General features: G+C 29.7%; 1 protein-coding gene across 2 annotated transcripts; it reads right to left on the reverse strand.

The window, feature by feature from the left end:
- Positions 1–767: 767 nt before the first annotated feature.
- On the reverse strand, positions 768–21,416 carry LOC106679065 (uncharacterized). Of its 2 annotated transcripts, XM_067045840.1 has the most exons (10): positions 21,262–21,416; positions 16,548–16,604; positions 15,191–15,302; positions 11,502–11,536; positions 9,625–9,663; positions 7,255–7,293; positions 6,894–7,011; positions 4,746–4,825; positions 991–1,018; positions 768–917 (listed from the first exon to the last, which is right to left on the reverse strand). In XM_067045840.1, the coding sequence occupies exons 1-10, from the start codon at positions 21,346–21,348 to the stop codon at positions 847–849; spliced, it is 666 nt and encodes a 221-aa protein (XP_066901941.1). In that variant the 5' UTR covers positions 21,349–21,416; the 3' UTR covers positions 768–846. The 2 variants fall into 2 exon arrangements, with proteins under 2 accessions (XP_066901941.1, XP_014273486.3); XM_014418000.3 differs by lacking the exon at positions 7,255–7,293 and having other exon boundaries at positions 21,262–21,415.
- Between the last annotated feature and the right edge of the window lie 581 nt (positions 21,417–21,997).

A 21,997-nucleotide genomic window follows, 5' to 3' on the forward strand; every position in this document is an offset into this window, starting at 1 on the left:
ATATTTAAGGGTAAAGGTTTGCTAATAGTATTTTATAATTTAATAATTTTGGAATCAATAACTATAGTATTAGGTTTAGGACATTGTAACAATGTTTCATTTTGTTCTAATTTAATCAATGCTGTTAATGGTAAAAAAAATAGGATGTGTAGCCTTATTTTTTAATGTTACATAATTTGTAATAAAACTAAGATAATAATCAACTTCATCAATATACTTAATAAAAGAAGTTACCTTAATACTAGATGTAATACAATGTTTAAAGTTATTTTTAAAATATTAGACGAATTATTGTTTAATAAACTATTAAAAATAAGTAAAATGTATCATTTAAGCAAATTTATTATTATCTCTTTATGAAATATATTTACATACATATAAATTACAATAAAAAAAAATATATTGTCAGAAATGAAAAAAAGCTTTATGAAGGGGAGGTTTACAAACCGTTCGACACCTTCTTATAGGGGAAAAAATAAATAATTATGAGTAGTTACAATAAAATTCAGATCGGTTACGATTAGGTAAAATTAGGGTCCGTAGCTCAGATGGTTGAAGTACAGGTCTTAGCAACCTGAGAACTGCTAGCAGTGCCGGTTCGAATCTAGCTTTGTTTTGGGGTGGACTTGATCCCCCACCATGAATAGAATAGGTTGATTACCTCTAGATAGGGTTATCAACCCCTTCCCTTATTTCAGAAATGACCAGAAAGGAGATCCAAAAAAAAAATTTTAGGTAAAAATAATTTACTTCAAATAAATAAGTCATTTGTAACATTAATAAATTTATTTTTTTTTTTTTTTAAAGAAAAATACATAGGGAAAAGAAAAAAATAATCTTTAACCATTATTCATACAGTTCGGGAATTAAACCTGTACACCGTTGAACAACCATCTTGTATTCTCGGCACTCGTCACCTATAAATTAGAAATAAAGTTTATGTAAAACGAAAAAAAATATTTTACAGGGTAATTTGTACAATGGACTTACTTTCCGTCCACGCATCATTTGGACAGTTCTGAAAAAAAAAAAGTTGTGAAGAAAGTAAATATAGGAAAAGACACTTTATCATAAAACAGATTCTGACATTAAAAGTAGGTTAGTATAAAGAAAGACATTATACTATAGTATTTAAGTAGACAATTCTAGAAACATAAAAGAAATAATATGGCAGGGTGCGGTAAAAAAAAACTCAAATAGTAGATAATTATACTATTTTATTGAGCCAACGTTTCGCCCCACGTTGCAGGGCTTCGTCAGGGCTAAAAAAGATACAAACACATAGTTACAAAAAGAAAAAAAACATAAGTGTAAAATAACAGGGGTATAAAATGTAAAAAAGTAAAATATAATAAGAAAAATTAAAGGTTGTAAATTGTAAATGAAAAGGGTAATAGTAACAGATATATAAGAGAAGAAATATTAAAGAAAATACAAATAAAGAGATGTAAAAAGAAAAAAAAACACAAATCAAATGATGAGACAGAATGCATACCTGTTTTGACGGCAGTCAAAAATAAAGGTATTTGGTATATTGCATTATATTGGTATACATAATGGTGCATTCTGTCTCATCATTTGATTTGTGTTTTTTTTTTTTTCTTTTTACATCTCTTTATTTGTATTTTCTTTAATTTTTCTTCTCTTTTCTATCTGTTTCTATTACCCTTTTCATTTACAATTTACAACTTTTAATTTTTCTTATTATATCTTACTTTTTTACATTTTATACCCATAAAATATAAGAAAAATTAAAGGTTACAACCTTTAATTTTTCTTATTATATCTTACTTTTTTACATTTTATACCCCTATTATTTTACACTTATGTTTTTTCTCTTTTTTTCCTTTTCTAACTATGTGTTTGTATCTTTTTTAGCCCTGACGAAGCCCGAAACGTTGGCTCAATAAAATAGTATAATTATCTACAATTTGAGTTTTTTTTTACCGCACCCGGACCATATTCCATTCATCTATACACACGATCAATCAATAATCTACCAATAAAAGAAATATATTGTATATAAGAAATATGTACATTTTATTTTAATTGCTTGTTAATTAAATTTTCTTTTTTAACCCAGTCACACAGCAGAGATTTAATTAAAATGGAATATAAAAAATAATTAATAATAAATAGTTTATATTCAGTTTCAGGAGACTCGACCTTTCGAAACCCAAAAATATTCCCTTCTCGTGGCTCTTTAGACGAAGGCTGTAAAGTAGGGACGTGATATCGATATTTTGTCTCCGATATCCGATATTTTGATATCGATATCCAGTAACCGACAATATCGGAATACCGATATTTCCCTTCGATTATAAAAAAAAAAAAGTCGCACCTTAATAGTAGAGAGATATAAAAGAAATGTCTAAAAATGTATAAGGTCATATATTCATATTCCGATATAATTTAATCCAAATATCAATATTTGCTAAAGAAAATGTTAGTATTTTGATATTTAATATTGATAATGTCATATTCATTTCGATTCATTTTTTTATTTCTAACGTTAGCAACAATATTCCGATATTATTTTATCAAAAGATCGATATATTGTTACAATAATATAAAATTCATTCGATCTTTGATAATGTTAATAATATCTATATCGATAATTGAAACAGTATTCTAATATTATTTTATTGAAATATCGATATTTTGTTTAAAAGTACTAGACAAATTTAAAGTGAAATATCGATATTTGAATTCAATAATTTAATTTCCATTTCGATATATTTAATAATATCGATATTCAATTTTTAAATTTTCTTCAATAAAACAATTATATTTTAGTTAATATTTTTTATGTTTTTGATATGGTTGTTGTGGTGTTGCTTTTTTTCATAGTTATTAAGAGTTTCTTATGTACTTTGATAAGGTATGACATAAAATAAGTCTTCCAATATCTTGCTATGGTATCATTTTATAATTATTATTACTTTAATTTGTTAAATTTTCGATATCGATATTTTAGGTCCGATATAATATCGATATCGATATTGCTATCCGATATCGATATTGATATCGATATTTTTCTTTCGATATCCCATCCCTACTGTAAAGGAGACAATTTCTGAAAAATAAAGAACAGTGGAGACCTCGTAATTGAAAAGTGGTTAAGTGGTCATTTAGTTAGTACTTCCAACATTACTTCTAATATAGTCGAGAAGACCGGTGGGTAAAAAAAACTCATTTACTTCACTCCAATTTTTGATTACTTTAATGAAAACTAAGTATAATTATTAGTCAAAACTGTTGAGTCTGCCAAATATAGGTAGGGGGAATATGAAGGTGCGGGTGTTCAAAACATTAATTCTTCATTTATATCTTAAAAACTACCAACAAAACTAGAAAATATAAAAGAACATTATTTAAAGAAGAGTGAAGTTGCTGAAATATGAGCCCTAAAAGAGCTATTTACGTCCAATAGTTCTCGAGATAAAGCTTTTTAAAAAGCAACATTTCTTAAAAATCTACTGAAAGATTAGTAGTCAGTTAACTTATTTTCAGAAATCTATATCTCAGGAACTATGTAATGTACAGATGCCTTTTAGCACTCAAATTAAAGCTAGTTTCATGGACTATAAATAAGTTTATGATCTTTACCTTCGTAGGAATAGTAGTTTTCATGATATTTGCTAAAATAACTTGATTTATAGTTGTTCGGACAATAAGTTTGATTTATGAAAAACTTCATTTCTGAAGCCATTGGACGTACAGATGTCTGCCAGCACTCAAATTAAAGCTAGTTAAATTAACTATAAAATAGTTAATAATGTATATCTTTGTAGAAGTAGTTTTTATAATATTTGACAAAATAAACTCACAAAATGTTAATTTATAGTTGTTCGTATAAAATGTTGGATTTTTGAAAAAATATATCTCTAGATCCATAAGACGCACATATGTCTGTCAACACTCAAAATAAAGGTAATTTATCTTACTATAAAGTATCTTATGACACTTATCTTCGTAGGGGTAATAGTTTTTATGATATTCACATATGAATAAAAATTTGGGAAATAAAAATTTGTCCCAAGAACTTTAAATCAATTTATATTAGCAAATATAATGAAAACTATTACTCCTACGAAGATAAACATAATTAACTACTTTATAGCTCATTAAACTAGCTTTAATTTGAGCTTTAATAGACATCTATACGTCAAATGGTTTTTGAGATATAAATTTTTCAAAATAAATTCACAAACTACTGATCTTTTTGTACGTCCCATACAACATTTTTATGAAATGTTGCTTTTTAAAAAGCTATTTGTCGAAAACTATTTAACGTAAATAACTATATTAGAGCTGATATTTTAGCAAATTTGCTCTTCTCTAAATGACGTTCTCTTAGGTTTTCTTGTGTTCCTTCTTTTTTAGATATAGAGCTCCGAATGAAACATTAATTTTTTTATCGCTTTGAAACAGCCGCCATTTTTTATTCCCCCTACCTATACTTGGCAGACTCACAAATTTTGACTATTAATTATACATAGCTTTCATTAAAGTAATAAAAAATTAGGGTGAGATAACTGCCTTTTTTCTCCTCTTGGGCTCTTGTACTAATAAGACGTACGGAATATATACGGAAACTAAATAGCTCTATTAGAGCTTGCAATTTAGAAAATTGTCTTCTTTAAAGTATGTTTCCTTAAGTTGTCTAGTGTTGTTGGTGATTTTAATATTGTAAATAAATACCACTATTATATAATATTTATTTAAAATAAGAAGATACTCACGAAAAATCTCTCCCTAACCATACACCTGACGAGTTGGTAAGAACCACTTTTACATTTCGCTGAGTCGCTTATCTCGGCATCTGGAAATAAAGTAAATACATTTTTAAGCTATAAGTCCTGAATATTCAGGTCAACATCCTTCAGGAAGTTTATATATTTAGCCCTTTGGACTTGGTTGCCTCCTCTGATAGCACAAGAGCCCAAGAGAAGGAGTTATCTCACCCCAATTTTAGATTACTTTAATGAAAACTATGTGTAAATAATATCAAAAATTGATGAGTCTGCCAAGTGTAGGTAGGGAGAATAAAAAATAGTGGCTGTTTCAAAGCGATAAAAAAACAAAATTCATTTGTAACTCCATATCTTAAAAAGTAGGAACAACACGAGAAAACTTAAGAGAACGTCATTTAAATAATAGTAAATCTGCTAAAATAAAACCCCTAATAGAGTTGTTTACGTTAAATATTTTTCGAGATATAGCTTTTTAAATTGGTAACGTTTCAGAAAAATGTTGTATGGGACGTACTGAAAGATCAGTACTTAGTGAATTTATTTTGAAAAATCTATATCTCAGGAACTATGTGACGTACAGATGTCTATTAGCAATCAAATTAAATCTAGTTTAACGGACTATAAGGAAGTTTATGACCTTTACCTTCGTAGGAATAGTAGTTTTCATGATATTTACTAAAATAAATTGATTTATAGTTGTTTGATATTATAGTTATTATTATTATATTATATATTATGATTTATAGTACATTAAACTAGCTTTAATTTGAGTGCTAATAGACATCTGTACGTCACAAAGTTCCTGAAATATAGATTTTTCAAAATAAATTAACTAACTATTAATCTTTCAGTAGAGTTTTGCTTTTTAAAAGCTATATCTCGAGAACTATTGGACGTAAATAGCTCTTTTAGGGCTAATATTACAAGCAAATTTATAGGGGGAATAAAAAATGGCGCCTGTTTCAAAGCGATAAAAGAATTAATGTTTCATTCGGAGCTCTATATCTTAAAAAGTAGGAACACAAGAAAACCTAAGAGAACGTCATTTTGGGAAGAGTAAATTTTCTAAAATATTAGCCCTAATAATGTTATTTACGTTAAATAGTTTTCGAGATATAGAATTTTAAAAAGCAACATTTCATATAAATGTTGTATGGGACGTACTAAAAGATCAGTAGTTAGTGAATTTATTTTGAAAAATTTATATCTCAAAAACCATTTGTCGTATAGATGTCTATTAAAGCTCAAATTAAAGCTAGTTTAATGAGCTATAAAGTAGTCAATTATGTTTATCTTCGTAGGAGTAATAGTTTTCATTATATTTGCTAATATAAATTGATTTAAAGTTCTTGGGACAAATTTTTATTTCCCAAATATTTATTCATATGTGAATATCATAAAAACTACGACCCCTACGAAGATAAGTGTCATAAACTACTTTATAGTAAGTTAAATTTACTTTATTTTGAGTGTTGGGCAGACACATGTGCGTCTTATGGATTTAGAGATACATTTTTTCAAAAATCCAACATTTTATACGAACAACTATAAATCAAGTTATTTTAGCAAATATCATGAAAACTACTATTCCTACGAAGGTAAAGGTTATAAACTTATTTATAGTCCATGAAACTAGCTTTAATTTGAGTGCTAAAAGGCATCTGTACATTACATAGTTCCTGAGATATAGATTTCTGAAAATAAGTTAACTAACTACTAATCTTTCAGTAGATTTTTAAAAAATGTTGCTTTTTAAAAAGCTATATCTCGAGAACTATTGGACGTAAATAGCTCTTTCAGGGCTAATATTTCAGCAAATTTACTCTTCGTTAAATAATGTTCTTTTAGATTTTCTAGTGTTGTTGGTAGTTTTTATAAACTAGTTTTTATAAACAGTTATTATAAAAAATTAGTGTTTTTTTAAGGTTTTGAAACAGCCTCCGTTTTTTTATTCTCTCTACCTATACTTGGCAGACTCGTCAATTTAGACTATTAATTATACATAGTTTTCATTAAAGTAATCAAAAATTGGGGTGAGATAACTGCCTTTTTTTCTTTCCGGCTCTTGTACTAGTAGTTGTAAGAGACATTGTTCAGACTTGTTTTGATATTCAGTATATTTGTCCACGTTCTTACCTATTTTATCAAAGCAAGTATTTATCGCTGCTTCGTCGATAGCTTTCCATTTAGGATCTTCGTCAACAATATCGTCCATATCCATTATGACGTCTTTGTTCAGTTTCAAATCAGGTGTCTAAAATATAATCAATTTATTTAATGAAATCTACAACTGTATTGCAAAAAAATACTTTCAGTAAAAATGATATTAGTTGTGTTACAATCACAGTAGGGCAAAAATTAGCTGTAGTAAAATCTAATAGCTAAGGTTGCCATGGATACGACCCTTATTCATGAATGAACCATTGATAAACAAATATCGTATCCATGGCAATTTAAGCAATTAGTTTCAACTAACCCAAACCCACTCGTTTCTAACCTTGCTTCCTCTTCCATTTCTGGCAATCCTGCGAGGTGCCTGAAAAGAAGATGGCCTCGTGACCTTATATTATAAACTGTTTTTAGAGTTCTACTACTGGGTAGTTTCTCTACATCCTGTATCATATCATTATGTCATTATGATCAAATTTACTGGCTGTATTTTTTTATACAGTTGTAAATATCAATAAATAAATAAAATAAAAAAAAGTTTCAACTATAGTTAATTTTTGTCCATCAATCATTGGTTAGGTTAGGGTCTCCAATAACATTTCTTCATTAGATTTTCAAGATACACTATCTAGGTATTCAACACTATAGGCCATCGTCTTTTCAAACGTCTTGGAGACCTGTCTGACAAGAAGTTAGATACAAGTGGGTCTAGATAGTTAAGGAGTTTATTATGAAAGGATTGATATCTGGTTCGGACTAGATCGGTTACATATGGAACCTTAAGCAGGAGCATTGAGAATTTTACGAACTATGTGAATTTGATAGTTTCGTCGAACAAGTCTGTAACCTGGGACTCCATCTGAACAAGCGAATGACATAGAATCTCTTACAATACTGAAAAGTCAGGAAACTGCACGTCAATTCCAACTACTACAGTACTTTCTATACATAAATGGTCAAAACTTCCAATTCATTATAAGACCTTATTTCTATACCCATAAGACGCACATATGTCGGCCAACACTCAACACAAAGTAAATTAAACTTACTATACAGTAGTTTATGACACTTATCTCAGTAGTTTTTATGATATTCACGCATGAATATAAATTTCGCAAATGAAAATTTTTCAGAACAACTATAAATCAATTTATTTTAGCAGATGTTATGAAAACTATTACTCCTATGAAAATTAACGTCATAAACTACTTTATAGCCATCTTAACTACCTTTTATTTGAGAGCTAATAGACACCTGTGCGTCAAATGGTTTTTGAGATAAATTCAATAACTACCAATCTTTCAGTACGTTCAATACATTTTTATGAAATGTTGCTTTTTAAAAAGCTATATCTCGAAAACTATAGAACGTAAATAGCTCTATTAGGACTTACAATTTAGAAAATTTAATCTACTTTAAATGATGCTCTCTTAGATGTTCTATTGTTGTTGGTAGCTCTAAAAAAATATAGCTCCGAATAAAAATTAATTATTTTTAACGTTTTAAAACGTTATTTTTGATTCCCCCTATCTATGCATAGCAGACTCATCAATTTTGACTAGATTACATAGTTTTTAATTAAGTAATCGAAAATTGGGTTGAAATAACTGCCTTTTTTCTCCTCTTGGGCTCTTTCTTATACTATCATACAAGGCTGAAATTCCAGTCTTTACCGTGAATCGGCTAAAAAGGCAATCTGGACTTACAGAATTGACCTTTAGGGTTCAACTATACTATCGAATTCCTTTCATATTCAATCCTTACAACTCTTCTTAAAATCCTTGATTTCTCTTACTTTGTCTCATATTAAGTCATTTATGAGGACAGCAATGTTGCATATGTTGCTATATCTGGCCAAAACCAGATACCAATCCTTCCATGATAAACTTCTCGACGACTCAAACCCACTTGTTTCTAACCTGGCTTCTTCTAATTTACTTGATAATCCTCCTAGGCGTTTTAAAAAGAAGACGGCTTCGAGATCTTCTCCTTAAGAAATGTTATTGGAGTTCTATCAATGGTTATACTATCCACATGTCTGTATCATGCCATTTATAACTAACATCAATGTTTAATAAACTAGATCACAATGAGGTGTAGATAGTTGACCGTAGATTAATGCTTCAAGTAGTTTGTCGGGGGGTGCGGTCAGCAAAGAACAACCAGATTCCATTTATTTATTCAATTTTTCAATTTGTTGGACACTACTTGCATATCTTATATGATACGTATCTTCTTACCTACATGATATTATATTTCATCTGTCACTGTTTTCAATTTAATTTTCAATTTTTTATCATTTATGATTTAATTCAATATTTTGTATAATTCTAAATTTGTTTGTATACTATTCCTTTTCAATTGTATGTTACTTTAAATGTTGTTGTTATCTCTTTTGTTCTATAGCCCTGATGAAGACCTGAAACTTAGGTCGAAACGTCGGCATAAAATAAATAAATATGGTTTTGTTTATTTATGTTGTTCTTTGCTGACCGCACCCCCCGACAAACTTCTTGAAGCAAGTAGAATCACAATTAGTTAACCTTGCTATACCCACAAGTTCATTTATATTTTTGAAACCCAATGATGGCACAAATTATAAATGGAATTAGTTAAAGAATTAGGAAATAAGTACTTGAGTTCAAATTAATTTTACTGTGAACAACTGAACAGTATATTTTAAAATATCAATACTTACCAATAATTTTGAATAATTGAATACACATTCACCAACACACTGAAAAAAAAATAAATAATTTATGAAAGAATTAAAAAATAAAATAATATCAATTAAACTTTCACACAAAGCGAAGTTTAATTGTTTTTGTTCGCTGATGGTATCTTTTAAAAATAATTTAAGCTTACAAAAGTTTGTATGCCTTTTTTTGGCCACGGTATAATTGTTTTTTCTGGAAATAATTTTAAAAAATTTTGTGTTAGGGTTAGGTGGAGTTATTGGGAACAATCATCATTAGCGCTAACGTGGTAGTTTGGGAAACCAAAATGGCATTTGAAAGTGAGTGTTACTATAGAAGTGATCGAACGTGTTCCCGTCTTTTCTGGTTTGAAAATATATTCATGTTTATTAATAAGCAGAAGGTCTCACATTTCATTCAACCCCCCTTCTCTACACTAATTTTAAATAAAAATTCATCATACACACGGAGTACCTGAAATAAGACACGGTCCCAATGTAAACAAGAGCTAATAGAAATCTTTACGTCGGATGGTTTTTGAGATATAGATTTATCAAAATAAATTCAATAACTATTTATCTTTCAATACATTTATTTGAAATGTTGTTTTTAAAAAAGATATATCTCATGAACTATTGAACGTAAATAGTTCTATAAGGTCTAACATTTCAGCAAATTTATTCTTCTTTAAATAATGTGCTTTTAGATTTTCTAGTGTTGTTGGTAATTTTAAAGGTATAGAGCTCCTAATGAAATTTTTTTAACTTTTTTAAACAGCCGCCATTTTTTTTATTTACCCTATCTATATGGCAGACTCCTCAATTTTGACTAGTAATTATACATAGTTTTCATTAAAGGTAACCAAAATAGAGGTGAAATAACTGCCCTTTTTTCTTCCCGGCTCTTGTACTATATTGTCATAGTGAATAATATAAAAATATCTCTACTGAAACCAGATAGGATTAATTTTGACTCAAAGTAGGGTTGTAAGTGAATGTAAAGCGGGCACTAAACCACATAGTTTTTGTATGAAGGTATAATATTTAAAGGATATCGATGTGGATTTTAAGCCAGTTACTTGAATTATTTGAAAATAATTTTAAGGTAAACATCATAGAAGATTAAAGAAAATATTAAAAATAGGCAACCATTAAATGATAATATACATAATAGGGTGAAAATAAATTATATTTAAAAATATATATATATATAAATACACACGGATAGAGTACACAAAAGAAATGAAATTAAACGAATGAAAACAATAAATATAATATGATAAAGAGAAGTTTTTTGTTTTTTTTGAAAACGTGGTACGTTGATTTTATTTTTATTCCCCATTTTTTTGCAATTTCTTAGTTTGTACTTTAATTTATATTTCTTCTTTTTATCTGTTATTATTTCTGTTTCCATTAATTCTATATAAAGTTTTATTATTCTTATTTAGTTTTTACGTTTCATTGTACACCCAATTTTTCATTTAATTTTCTTATTCATGTTACATTGTTTAAGTGTTTGTATCTTGTTTAGCCCTGATGAAACCCTGAAAAGTGGGACTAAACGTTGATTGAGTTTTTATTTGACCGCACCCGGGAAATCTTCCTTCCATCGATCTTCTATCATCCAAAATGTCTATATTCATGGTTAGAAACACCTAAATACGAATTTAAGTCCCTAAAAACAAATCAGACTTGATTTGTTATACAAACTTGTATAACAATCTTATATAGCAAAAGATACCAACAACGAACATATTAATTGACGCCCAGTCTTTATAAAATTAGCTTTACCAATTTTTCAATTTATTTTTATCACTCATATATATACTATTCTAAAACAGATACATATTAAATTAATAATCATGATCTTATATACCTACTTCCATCAATGAAATCCTTTCTTCTCCTCTGGAAGCTGAAAAATGTTTTGAGTTCTTTTAGTAATAAAACTGATAAATTTATAACTAGAAAGTTTAAATAGAATTTAAGAAATTTTATTATATTTTATTAATGACGTATTAAATTAAACCTGTACCCACGATCCATGGAGGGTCGGGGGTAAATACCAACCGCTGTACAAGGAGGTGATTTGTTCAGATAACGCTTGATTGTCAATTTTTTACCCAATTAAGGATACCCACTTTATGAGGGTGAGTGTACCCCGGGGGGTCTCTAACCCAAAGGGCTGAATCAACGGCCACAGGTAACAGACAATTATTATGTGCCACAGCCGGATTCGAATCCGAGTTAGTAGTCTGTTACCATAACAATAACCACTCACACATAATTGATGTATTATTATGATCATATTCATGAAAATTGAAACCGCTTTTTTTGTAACATCTATTTTTAGAAAGCTTATTAATTTATTGATATCTACAACTGTACTAAAATATATACAAATAAATTTGGTGTTGGTATTATGATGTCATGATACAGAAGTGTGGAGAATGTACCCACTGAGAGAACTCCTATAACATTGCTATAGGGGAAGATCTTTTCTGATGTCTAGGAAACTTATCAGGTAATGAAGGAGAAGCCAGGTTAGAAACAAGTTGGTTGGGCTGGTTAGGAAGTTTATCATGGAATTCCATTTTGACAAATCAGAAACATATGGAACATTTGTTGAAGTGTGATATAAATTTTTTTTGTTGTATACAAGTTCCTCTGTGGCAAACTGTGAATATATCGATTGTAGTTCACTATCCATTACTTTCTTTGTTTGGCTGATAGTAGTTGCCAAGCCTTTTTTTTTTTTTTTTAAGTTCAATTCCCATTAATTGTATCCCGAAATCTCCAAACCCTTATCACAGCCCTCGAAGATTGGTGTCGTAATTGGAGGATTAAGATAAATTCCAACAAATCCCATCAAATCACCTTACCCTTCGTCGTAAACCTACTGACTGCTCTACAGTTTCATTTAACGATGTTACTCTTACCCCTGTCGAACAGAACCGCTACCTTGGACTACATTTGGACAAGCGATTAACCTGGAATCCTCACACCTGCACATCGATTTCGACTATTACACCTACTAGACAAACGGTCTAAATTTCCAACACATTACAAAAGACTGATCTACATGACTGTAATAAGGCCAATCTGGACATATGGAGTTGAGCTTTGGGGCTCCACTAAACCTTCGAATTCCTCTCCTTCAATCCTTACAATCCAAAATCCTTCGTAAAATCCTCAATGCTCCTTACTTTGTCACAAATAAAGTCATACATAAAGACCTTAATGTTCCCTATGTAACCGATCTAGCCAGAACCAGATATACCTCCTTCCGTTATAAACTCTCTAACCACTCAAACCCCGAAAAGAAGATGGCCACGAGACCAGCCAATGTAAAATGTCATTAGAGTGCTACGAATGGGTAGTTTCTCTACACTCCTGTAACACTCCAATTTAACTTAGATCAGATTTACTAAATGTATTATAATGTGCAGTTGTAAATAGCAATTAATAAATATTAAAAAAAAAAAAAGTTCAATTCTTTGTTATCACTACAGTACAACTCAAGAACGTTTTATGTTATATAACCGTAACACAGTTTAAAACATTTTATTCATGTCCACCAAACATGTTCAACAACACTGAAGTCCTCATGGATGACTAAATTTGTGAAAAAGTAAAGAGCATTGATTTGGACTGTAAGGATTGGATACGAGAGAAAATTGATGGTTTAGTGGAGCCCCAAAGCTCAACTCAGTATGTCCAGATAGGCCTTATTATTATCAGATAAATGAGTCTTTTGTAACTGGTTGGAATTTTAGACAGCCTATGAAGTGTTGTAACAATCCTTATACAAGAATTGTATTTCAGTCGTTTGTCCAGATGTAGTCCCAGATAACGGTTCTGTTCGACAGGAAATTTTACTCACATGCAAACGTATCTTAGAAGCACTATACATAATTATTATTGTTTGGAAAACCAAATTTTCAACAATAAAAAAGTTCTTTCATCAGCCGAGGTATTCCCTTGAACATACGATATAAAATTTATAATCTTAAACACTTTCTTGAGACTGGTAAATTTTTTTAAAATAAATAATTTAACTAATTGATAGGAATTTTATTAATGAAATAAAGAGGAAAATTGACAAAAGTGTAGTTATAATAAATAATTTTAATGCTTGAACTGAGTGGAGGAAGGTTACATGCATTGTTGTGATAAAGTTTTAACAAACAGTGACTGTGATAAATGATTTCAATTTTGGTTTTAATGTGAATATTGACTAATTAGGTAATTAAACATATGTGGGATATACTTATTAACAAAAACATATATTTTACCTAATGTTTTAATGTTTCATAGAAATTGTTGTTTTGACCTCGGCAAAATAGAGTTAGAGTTTTTAAATCATATAATTTCAAAATTGTATTAAGGTAAGATAAATTGTAAATAATAATGTTAAGTATTTTGAAATGTTTGAGAATGATACATGTAATAAAAGCTGTTTTGTAGTAGATTGTCCCTGAGGATTGGCCGAAATGTCGGACTTATAAGAAAAATAAAATGTGTTGAGAAATTAAATTATTTATTTTTAAAAAATACCATATAAATTTAACGATGTTCAATTTATATGGTATTTTAAGCAAGTATTCACTGTGGAATACTTGCTTAAAATACCATATAAATTTAAATTTACAAACTTTTTGAGTTAGATTTCAAAAATTGATTATTTTGAGATGAATATGGTCTCGACTTAATTGAAGGGAAGAATTTCTTGCGCGGGAGTCTTTACAGATGTAGAACAAACTTAAATTCGAGTCTGGCACTCGCAACTGCTTTAGAAAAATCCTAATTTTCCTTAAAAACCTCACTAATTTTTTTTTTTTTTTTTGGCCACGACTCCCATACTGCGCACCTCACTAATTGATTATTTAAAGTAAACCACAAAAGTTCCTATTCATCTCTCTGCTCTCCGATGGATGGTGTTCCTCAAGGTAGTATTATCGGTCCCATCCTCTACACTGTCTACACCGATGTGTCTATACTGTCCGATCGCTGGGGCAAAGTAAGGAGCATTGAGGATTTTGGATTGCAATGATTGAGTACGAGAGGAATTCGAAGGCTTAGTGGAGCCCCAAAGCTCAACTTCGTATGTCCAGATAGGCTTTATAACAGTCACATAAATGAGTTTTTTTTTTTAATTAGTTGGGAGTTAAGACCGTTTGTCTAGTAAGTGCTGTAATAGTCGGAATCGACGTGCAGTTTCCTGTATTCTCAGTCTTGTATGAGGATTTCATGTCAGTCGTTTGACCAGATGTAGTCCAAGGTAACGGATCTGTTCGACAGGAAATTAAATTTAAACTTGAATTTACTACCTTATAGAGAGTAGTATTCGTTCCTGCAAGATGGTAAAAGAATAGTTTAATGAGTGGAGTTTTCTAGCCTGAGAGGATTTACTGCGAAGTCCCTGTCAACTCCTCTGTTATTCAACATAACTTATAAATTTCTAAAATTGTAGAGGTTAGGTCTGGTAAACATGTATAATAAGAAATTCTACATGAATGTGGTATAAAAACAATAAATATGAGAAACTGTTAAATTTAAAATTGCTTACTTCGAGAGAGATCTCCCATATATTCATTCAAGCACAATTTCATATTCCTTTCCATTTCTTCTTCTTTATCGTTGTCATTATTTCCATCGCCATACCGGCAGCATAATGGAGGCTTGATCGAAAATTGTAAAGATTAGTTACTAAAGAGTTAAAAAAAAAATTAAAATAATTCAACAAGAGACATATCACTGCTGAGAATCATAGTGATAAATAGGGATAGGATTTCTATGTGCTAAAAAATCTGAAATATGTGCATAAATATGTGCTAATAAATTGTCAAATATTTAAAAAAATATGTATTTATAAATTATGTATTATTCAACAATATAAATTACTAATTAATTAGTAATTTTATAACTTAAAAAAAGTTACATAATTATGTATTGTATGAATAATATTTTAAAGAAATCATGATAAAATATGAAGAAAAAATGTACTTAGAGAAAACATAGCTGTTCAATAACAAGATATTAATTAGTAATTGTAATTAAACTAGGGGAATGAAAGAAGACTAAGATGAGAAAGGACTATGGGAAGGGGGGAAACAGAGAAATTGATTGAGGAGTAAACAAACAAATTATAGGAAAATGCCACAGGAATAAGACTTGCTCTTTTTAAATGATTCTGAGAAATTCTCGATGTAATTCTGTGTAAAAATTTATTATTGCCACTGCTTTTAATTTGTGTTCAAAGATGAAAATATAGAATTTTTACGCACTATTTATGATAAATGATAAATTTCACCTTTAAGTTTCTTGCGTTCTCATGAATTTTACATAGTTGTTGCGAAAAATGTATTTACAACTGAACGAATAATTTAAGGAAATACATGATTCGGGACAAAATATCTAAAAATATGTGATTTAAAACAAAATATGTAACAATTTGTATAAAAGGCCAAATATTTAAAAATATGTGAACTAAAAATGGCTTTTTTTGGCAAGAAATGTCTTGAAACATAGTTAGTTAGGAATCGAAGATATCATGGTCAGATAAAAATATATGAAAACATAAAAATCCTGTACCTAGTGATAAACTATCTATTTTCGATTAAAGACAACTAAACAACACTGAAATTTATTCCTTTTTCATGTACACAAATGGCGAATTTTCATTTTTACATCTTGCCTTTAGAGTGCGGAAAGTCACAAATTAAGCTTATTGTGGCTCATCTCATTTTTGTCAAACATCTTGAAAACAATTTTAAAATAATAGCATCTAGTAAACAGAACAAAAAGAAAAAATACAAGAAAAGATACCATACTTTCAGTTAGTTTATAGTTTCGTTAAATTTACAATATAACTCTCAACCAGCGATATAAGCAAATGTATACACATAAACCTTATGAATACTTACAGGTTTTTCTTGAAACGAGGTACATTCGTCAACGACCACTCCTCCATGAGCAACTGCCTAAAATTATTATAATGAATAATTTTTTTTAATTTTATTGATTTAATATCAGATTGGTTTGGTAGGCTTTACATGGTTGGTATAACAGTTACATTTCTTTTTAAAACAATGTATTAAGGGGTGTATAGTCTCATAGAAAAGACACCTCTGACTATAGACAACGTTATAATTAAATCTGGACTATCTCTCTAGGAAGTCTGGTGAGTCAATTCTTTTAAAATTTTTTGAAGTTAATCACTTCCATTTTTTGAATGAATTATTTATTATTTATTCATGCTATTGTACAACGTTTCGGGACCACTGTCCCATATACACATTACGCAGATATTATAAATAGACTTAAAATAAAAACATAAAAATCTGATGAAATAAACAGGTTTGTGTAAAAAATAAAAAAATCACTAAGTTCATATTAAATACAAAACAGGACTTATAACAAACAGGGAGGTAACCAAACAGCACACTGGACATGAGATAAGGTCCAAAGAGGTAGTAAGAAATGTAGAGTGATAGCTGTGCCAGAGAGAAGTAAAGATGGACAAATGGTTGACATGATTTCCCATATGAAATCATGAGGTGATTATTATTGTATAAATTAAAATATATAAGGATGAAGATTGGTGTTATGTTAGTTTTATTATTGTTATAGGTTTTTATATGGGACAGTGGTCCGAAAACGTTGTACAATATCATGAATAAATAATAAATAATTCATTCAAAAAATGGAAGTGATTAACCTCAAAAAATTTTAAAAGTTATAATTAAAGAAAAAAAGATAAAAATAATAATGCTTAATAAAAGATAAAAGTAAAGTTAATAACAAATACTACGACATTCGTAAACCTAACAAAACAAACAATTGCCCTCTAATGGGTAAAGAAAAAAACAAGTTAATTTTAAAAAAGGACGAAGAGAAAAAATAAATAAATAAAATAGAAGAAATATAAATAATAGTATTAAGAAATATATAATTTATAACAGAATGTTCTGCAGCAGTCTGGGCTTCAGTCTTCGGGTTGAGGTTGGGTTTCCCAGGTTGTAGGTCACTGCTCCTTTAACTGTCGGAAACTTGGGAGTGAAACTTTATAAACCGTATCTTAATGTTATCCTCTATTCATTTCATTTGTAATTCCAGATGCAATTGGTTATTTCTTACAAACCAAGGAGCATTCACTGCAATTCTTAGGACTTTATTTTGAAAAAGATTGCAGTTTTTTCCTTTTAGTAAAGGATGCCGCTCCCAGACTTCACAGCCGTACATCAGAATTGTGTTTAAAAATAAGAACAGTTGTTTCAGGTTTTGATTTTGATTTTCTATTTAGGATAGGATATAGCATTGCTATTTTGAATAATAAGTCATATCCATTGATATTGAAAAATTAAAAGTGAATAAAAGGTCTAATTTCATTTATTATTAGAATAATCATGATATATTATTGTTGAAAACTTTGGGGTTATAGAAGATAATGGACCATGGTATATGTTTATTTTCACTTACTAAGGCAATCTAACAGGATTCAATCACCTCCTGAAAAATGTTCCTGATATTCCAATCTTATTCCTAAACAACAATCCAATCCAATTAAATCCACCCAAGACCAAACTTACTCCTGCAAAAACCAATTATCCGATATTTCCCGTCGTACCTTCTCCACCCTAAAGCGTTAAATTACCTTGGTTACCTACTACCTTTTAAAACCCATAGGCTCCTGGTTATTTCCTTAATATTTCCCCACTTTCAGTTTTTGTGTACCGATTACGGGGGTGTCCCTGGGGATCAACATGAAGCAAAATTAAAACGGTTGATTGGACATTTGTACGCTTCATCTTCGATGTCACCCGATATAAAGAGTGAAGTGGCTGTACCCCCTTCTTCCTTCGTCAATATTTCCTTAGATCCTTCCTTTACCAAGTTATCCAATCCTGCCGTCCATCGTAAATTTCTGATATCCTTCAATTCATATCCTCAATATATTCCCGCAATTTATATGTTCAACCCACTGTCCATTGAACCTTTAGCAGATGTTCCCTTATCCGATTTTCTTCCCTAAGGAATTCTGTTCCCTCCTTCATTCTTCATTCTTTGTTCTAATACTCTTCCAACCTTCAAATCCCGTATCTTTAACCACCTTCTTTTCACCCGATTTCGGAAGAATAACAATTAAAAATTTAAAAAAAGTTAAATTATGTGTTTTTTAAACATCAAATTTAATATAATCTTATTCCCATTGAAATTGTCGGACAGGGCTTAAATAAGAATTTTTAAAAATTCTCCTTCTATTCAGTGCGAGGCAACCATGCTATTACACTATGAACTATTACACCACCATTTAAGTTCCACGCTTATATTATAAAATAGAATTATATAATTATTAAGTTTCAATTAAGACAATTGGAAATAATCATAATGACACTAGTGAAAACAAAATAATTTGTTCCGAACAACCAACGAATGTACGGGAAGAGGAAACTTTAAGATAGTTAAATCCGGCAATATTTAAAAAGAGCCTGAAATTGAAAAACGGCATGAAAACACAAAAAAAAAAAACAATCCGAAACCTTTTTTATAATTTATTTATTGTTATTTACAACTGTATACATATATACACATCAAGTAAATTAGCTGTAAGTAATATTATGACATGATAAAAACATGTGGAGAATCTACCCATTGATAGAACTCCAAAACATTTCTAAAGGAGAAGATCACGAGGCCATCTTCTTTTCAGACGCCTGGGAGGATTATTAGGTAATGAAGGAGAAGCCAGGCTAGAAACGAGTTGGTTTGGGTGGTTGGGAAGTTTATTATGAAAGGATTGGTATCTGGTTCTGGCCAAATCGGCAACATAGGGGACATTGAGGTCCTGATGGATGATTTGATTTTTGACAAACTAAAGAGCATTAAGGATTTTACGAAGGATTTTTGACTGTATGGATTGGATTCGAGCCCCATTGCTCAACTCCGTATGTCCAGATAGGTCTTATAATAGTCATGTAGATCAGTCTTTTGTAATGGATTGGAAGTTTGGACCGTTTGTCTAGTAAATGTTGTAATAGTCGGAATCGACGAGCAGTTTCCTGTTTCTTGTATGAGGATTCCATGTCAGTCGTTTGTCCAGATTTAGTCCTAAATAACGGATATGTTCGACAGGAATAAGTGGGGTATTATTAAAAGATACTGTGGGGCAAGACGGAGATTTACGATGAAGGGTAAATGTGATTTGGTGGGATTTATATGAACAGTTAATACAATTTGCTAAAAAATAAAATATACACAATAAACAAATTTTATATATAAAATTTAAGTTTCAAGTCTTGTTTAGCAATATACGTTTGGTCTGTTTGTGGGTGTATCTTTTTAGTAATGTTTTGTCGTAGTATCTTATTTTTTGTATGAAGTGGTTGTCAGAAATCCTGGCAAGTGTGTAAAAGTAAATATACGTACTCTTTAATCGTCGGAAGCAATGTCTCAGACATTTTTTAAGTTTTGGTGTCCCGAGGATTGTTGCTTACTATTCCCACAGGTTTAGTTTGAATGTTCTATCAAAAAACTTAAAAATTAGAATTTACAAAACTATTATCCTTCCCACTGTCCCTTAAGGATGCGTGGCCTCTTATACTAAGTGATGAACAGCGCTTTAAGGTTTTCGAAAATAAAATATTACTTTATTTATAGTCTATAGAGACCTAAACCACTGCCAAGTTTGGTCTAGATTTATTGAGTCGTGTTAAGTTATTTCTATTTTTATTATGTAATGTTATTAACTACTATAAACTTATTAGATATAATAAACAATTAATTAAATCATTAATATATTGTATAATTATATTCAATCAATATACACTTTTAAATCTAGCCTTAGAGAAACATTGTCGGGTTTGCTAGTACCTTATAAAAAGAAAAAAAGGATTTAATTTAAATTATTTTTATTTGTAAATATGAATAGAGGTATTCCCTGCCCTTTCATTTACCATGGTTTAATTATTGTTCACATGAACCATTAATCCTTTGATCCTTAATTAATAACTCTATTCTAACTTCATCAATTTTTATTGCTCTAGGATTATATTATATTATTATTGTAACCAGCTTAGTTGGGTATTTAATATAATAAACAATGAATAATAATAATAATCATTAACTTAACAATTGATATGGTTGTCAAAATAAAGTATTAACGGAAGAATTTAGAATAACACATAACGCTGAATTAAGGGACCTAAACCCGGTAAATATAATTCAAGTTATAACATTGCGGTATTTAAGATGGGCGTGTAAGGCTGTAGGGCTTAGTAACGATCGGATCTCTAAAATGTTAATTAACACTGAACCGAAGCGTAAGGGATAGACCGAAACGAAGATGGGAGGATTGCGTTAAAACTGATTTAGTAGAATTGAGTTTGGAGGGGCATCACAGGAAGGTGGTATCGGGTGTGTTAGGCCTTTATTATTATTATAAATCTAAAATATGTGTAAGAATGAAATTCAAATAACCTCAAAGTTTCATGCAAAATGTATTTGCCTCTTAATTTATTATAGCCTTCCAACGAACTGTATACAATATAAAATTAAAATAAATGTAACAAAAAATATAAATATTTCTAATATATAAAACTACCTATAAGGACAGGAGTGCTATAAAATCATTTTAAATACCATTAGACAAGCAGTGCAGAGAAGCATTAACTTAACATCGTGTAAACGACTCATTGTAACTGGAACTACAGAAATGTATTTGGTCATCGGAAGTGGTAAGTGGGGAGTCTGTCACGCTAGGGTGCGTTGGAGGTTGTTGTAAATGAATCGTTAGTTAATGAATAACAGAAAAAGAACACGATATTTACGTTTACATTTTGTCAATTTCAAGTTATGTAATTTGAATGCATGTGACAAAATAATTTTAGGTATTGATTTAAGCAGGCATTACACCATCCAAGTACTTTGACAGAGGTATTCTTTTAAAAAAGTTGGACGAGAAATATAACAGTCTAATATATCAGCTTTGGTTAAAGAAAACTTTTACAAGAGTTCTCTTCCTCCTATATTAGATAAACTTTCTCTTACAACCTTACACACGATCCCCAAGTTTTGTGTAGATTGGTGAGCCTGTATTGAAGTGGAAAATTATGAACAAAACCTTTTTATATATATGTATATATAGTTGACCGTAAAAATTGATATAAAAGAAGATGGTCAAGGTTGTGGTCAAAAGGGAAACAAAAATAGTTTACAACTATTTATTTTCCAACGTTTCGCCCCACTTTGCAGGGCTTCATCAGGGCTAAAAAGATGTATCTTTTTTAAAGCCAATATACATATATATAATATGATAATAATATACATATATATAATATGATAATAATATACATATATATAATATGATAATAATATA

This window comes from Halyomorpha halys, unplaced genomic scaffold, assembly GCF_000696795.3.
Source record: "Halyomorpha halys isolate HHAL.00 unplaced genomic scaffold, Hhal_1.1 Scaffold174.1, whole genome shotgun sequence".
Classification (NCBI taxonomy): domain Eukaryota; kingdom Metazoa; phylum Arthropoda; class Insecta; order Hemiptera; family Pentatomidae; genus Halyomorpha; species Halyomorpha halys.

Excerpts from the sequence above, each read along its gene's own strand:
- LOC106679065 (XM_067045840.1), bottom strand. The coding sequence starts at position 21,348 with ATGACCAAATACATTTCTGTAGTTCCAGTTACAATGAGTCGTTTACAC. Across the intron at positions 15,303-16,547 it reads CCTCGTTTCAAGAAAAACCT|CCTCCATTATGCTGCCGGTA; the intron begins GTAAGTATTCAT and ends TTTTCGATCAAG. Across the intron at positions 11,537-15,190 it reads TATGGGAGATCTCTCTCGAA|CTTCCAGAGGAGAAGAAAGG; the intron begins GTAAGCAATTTT and ends AACATTTTTCAG.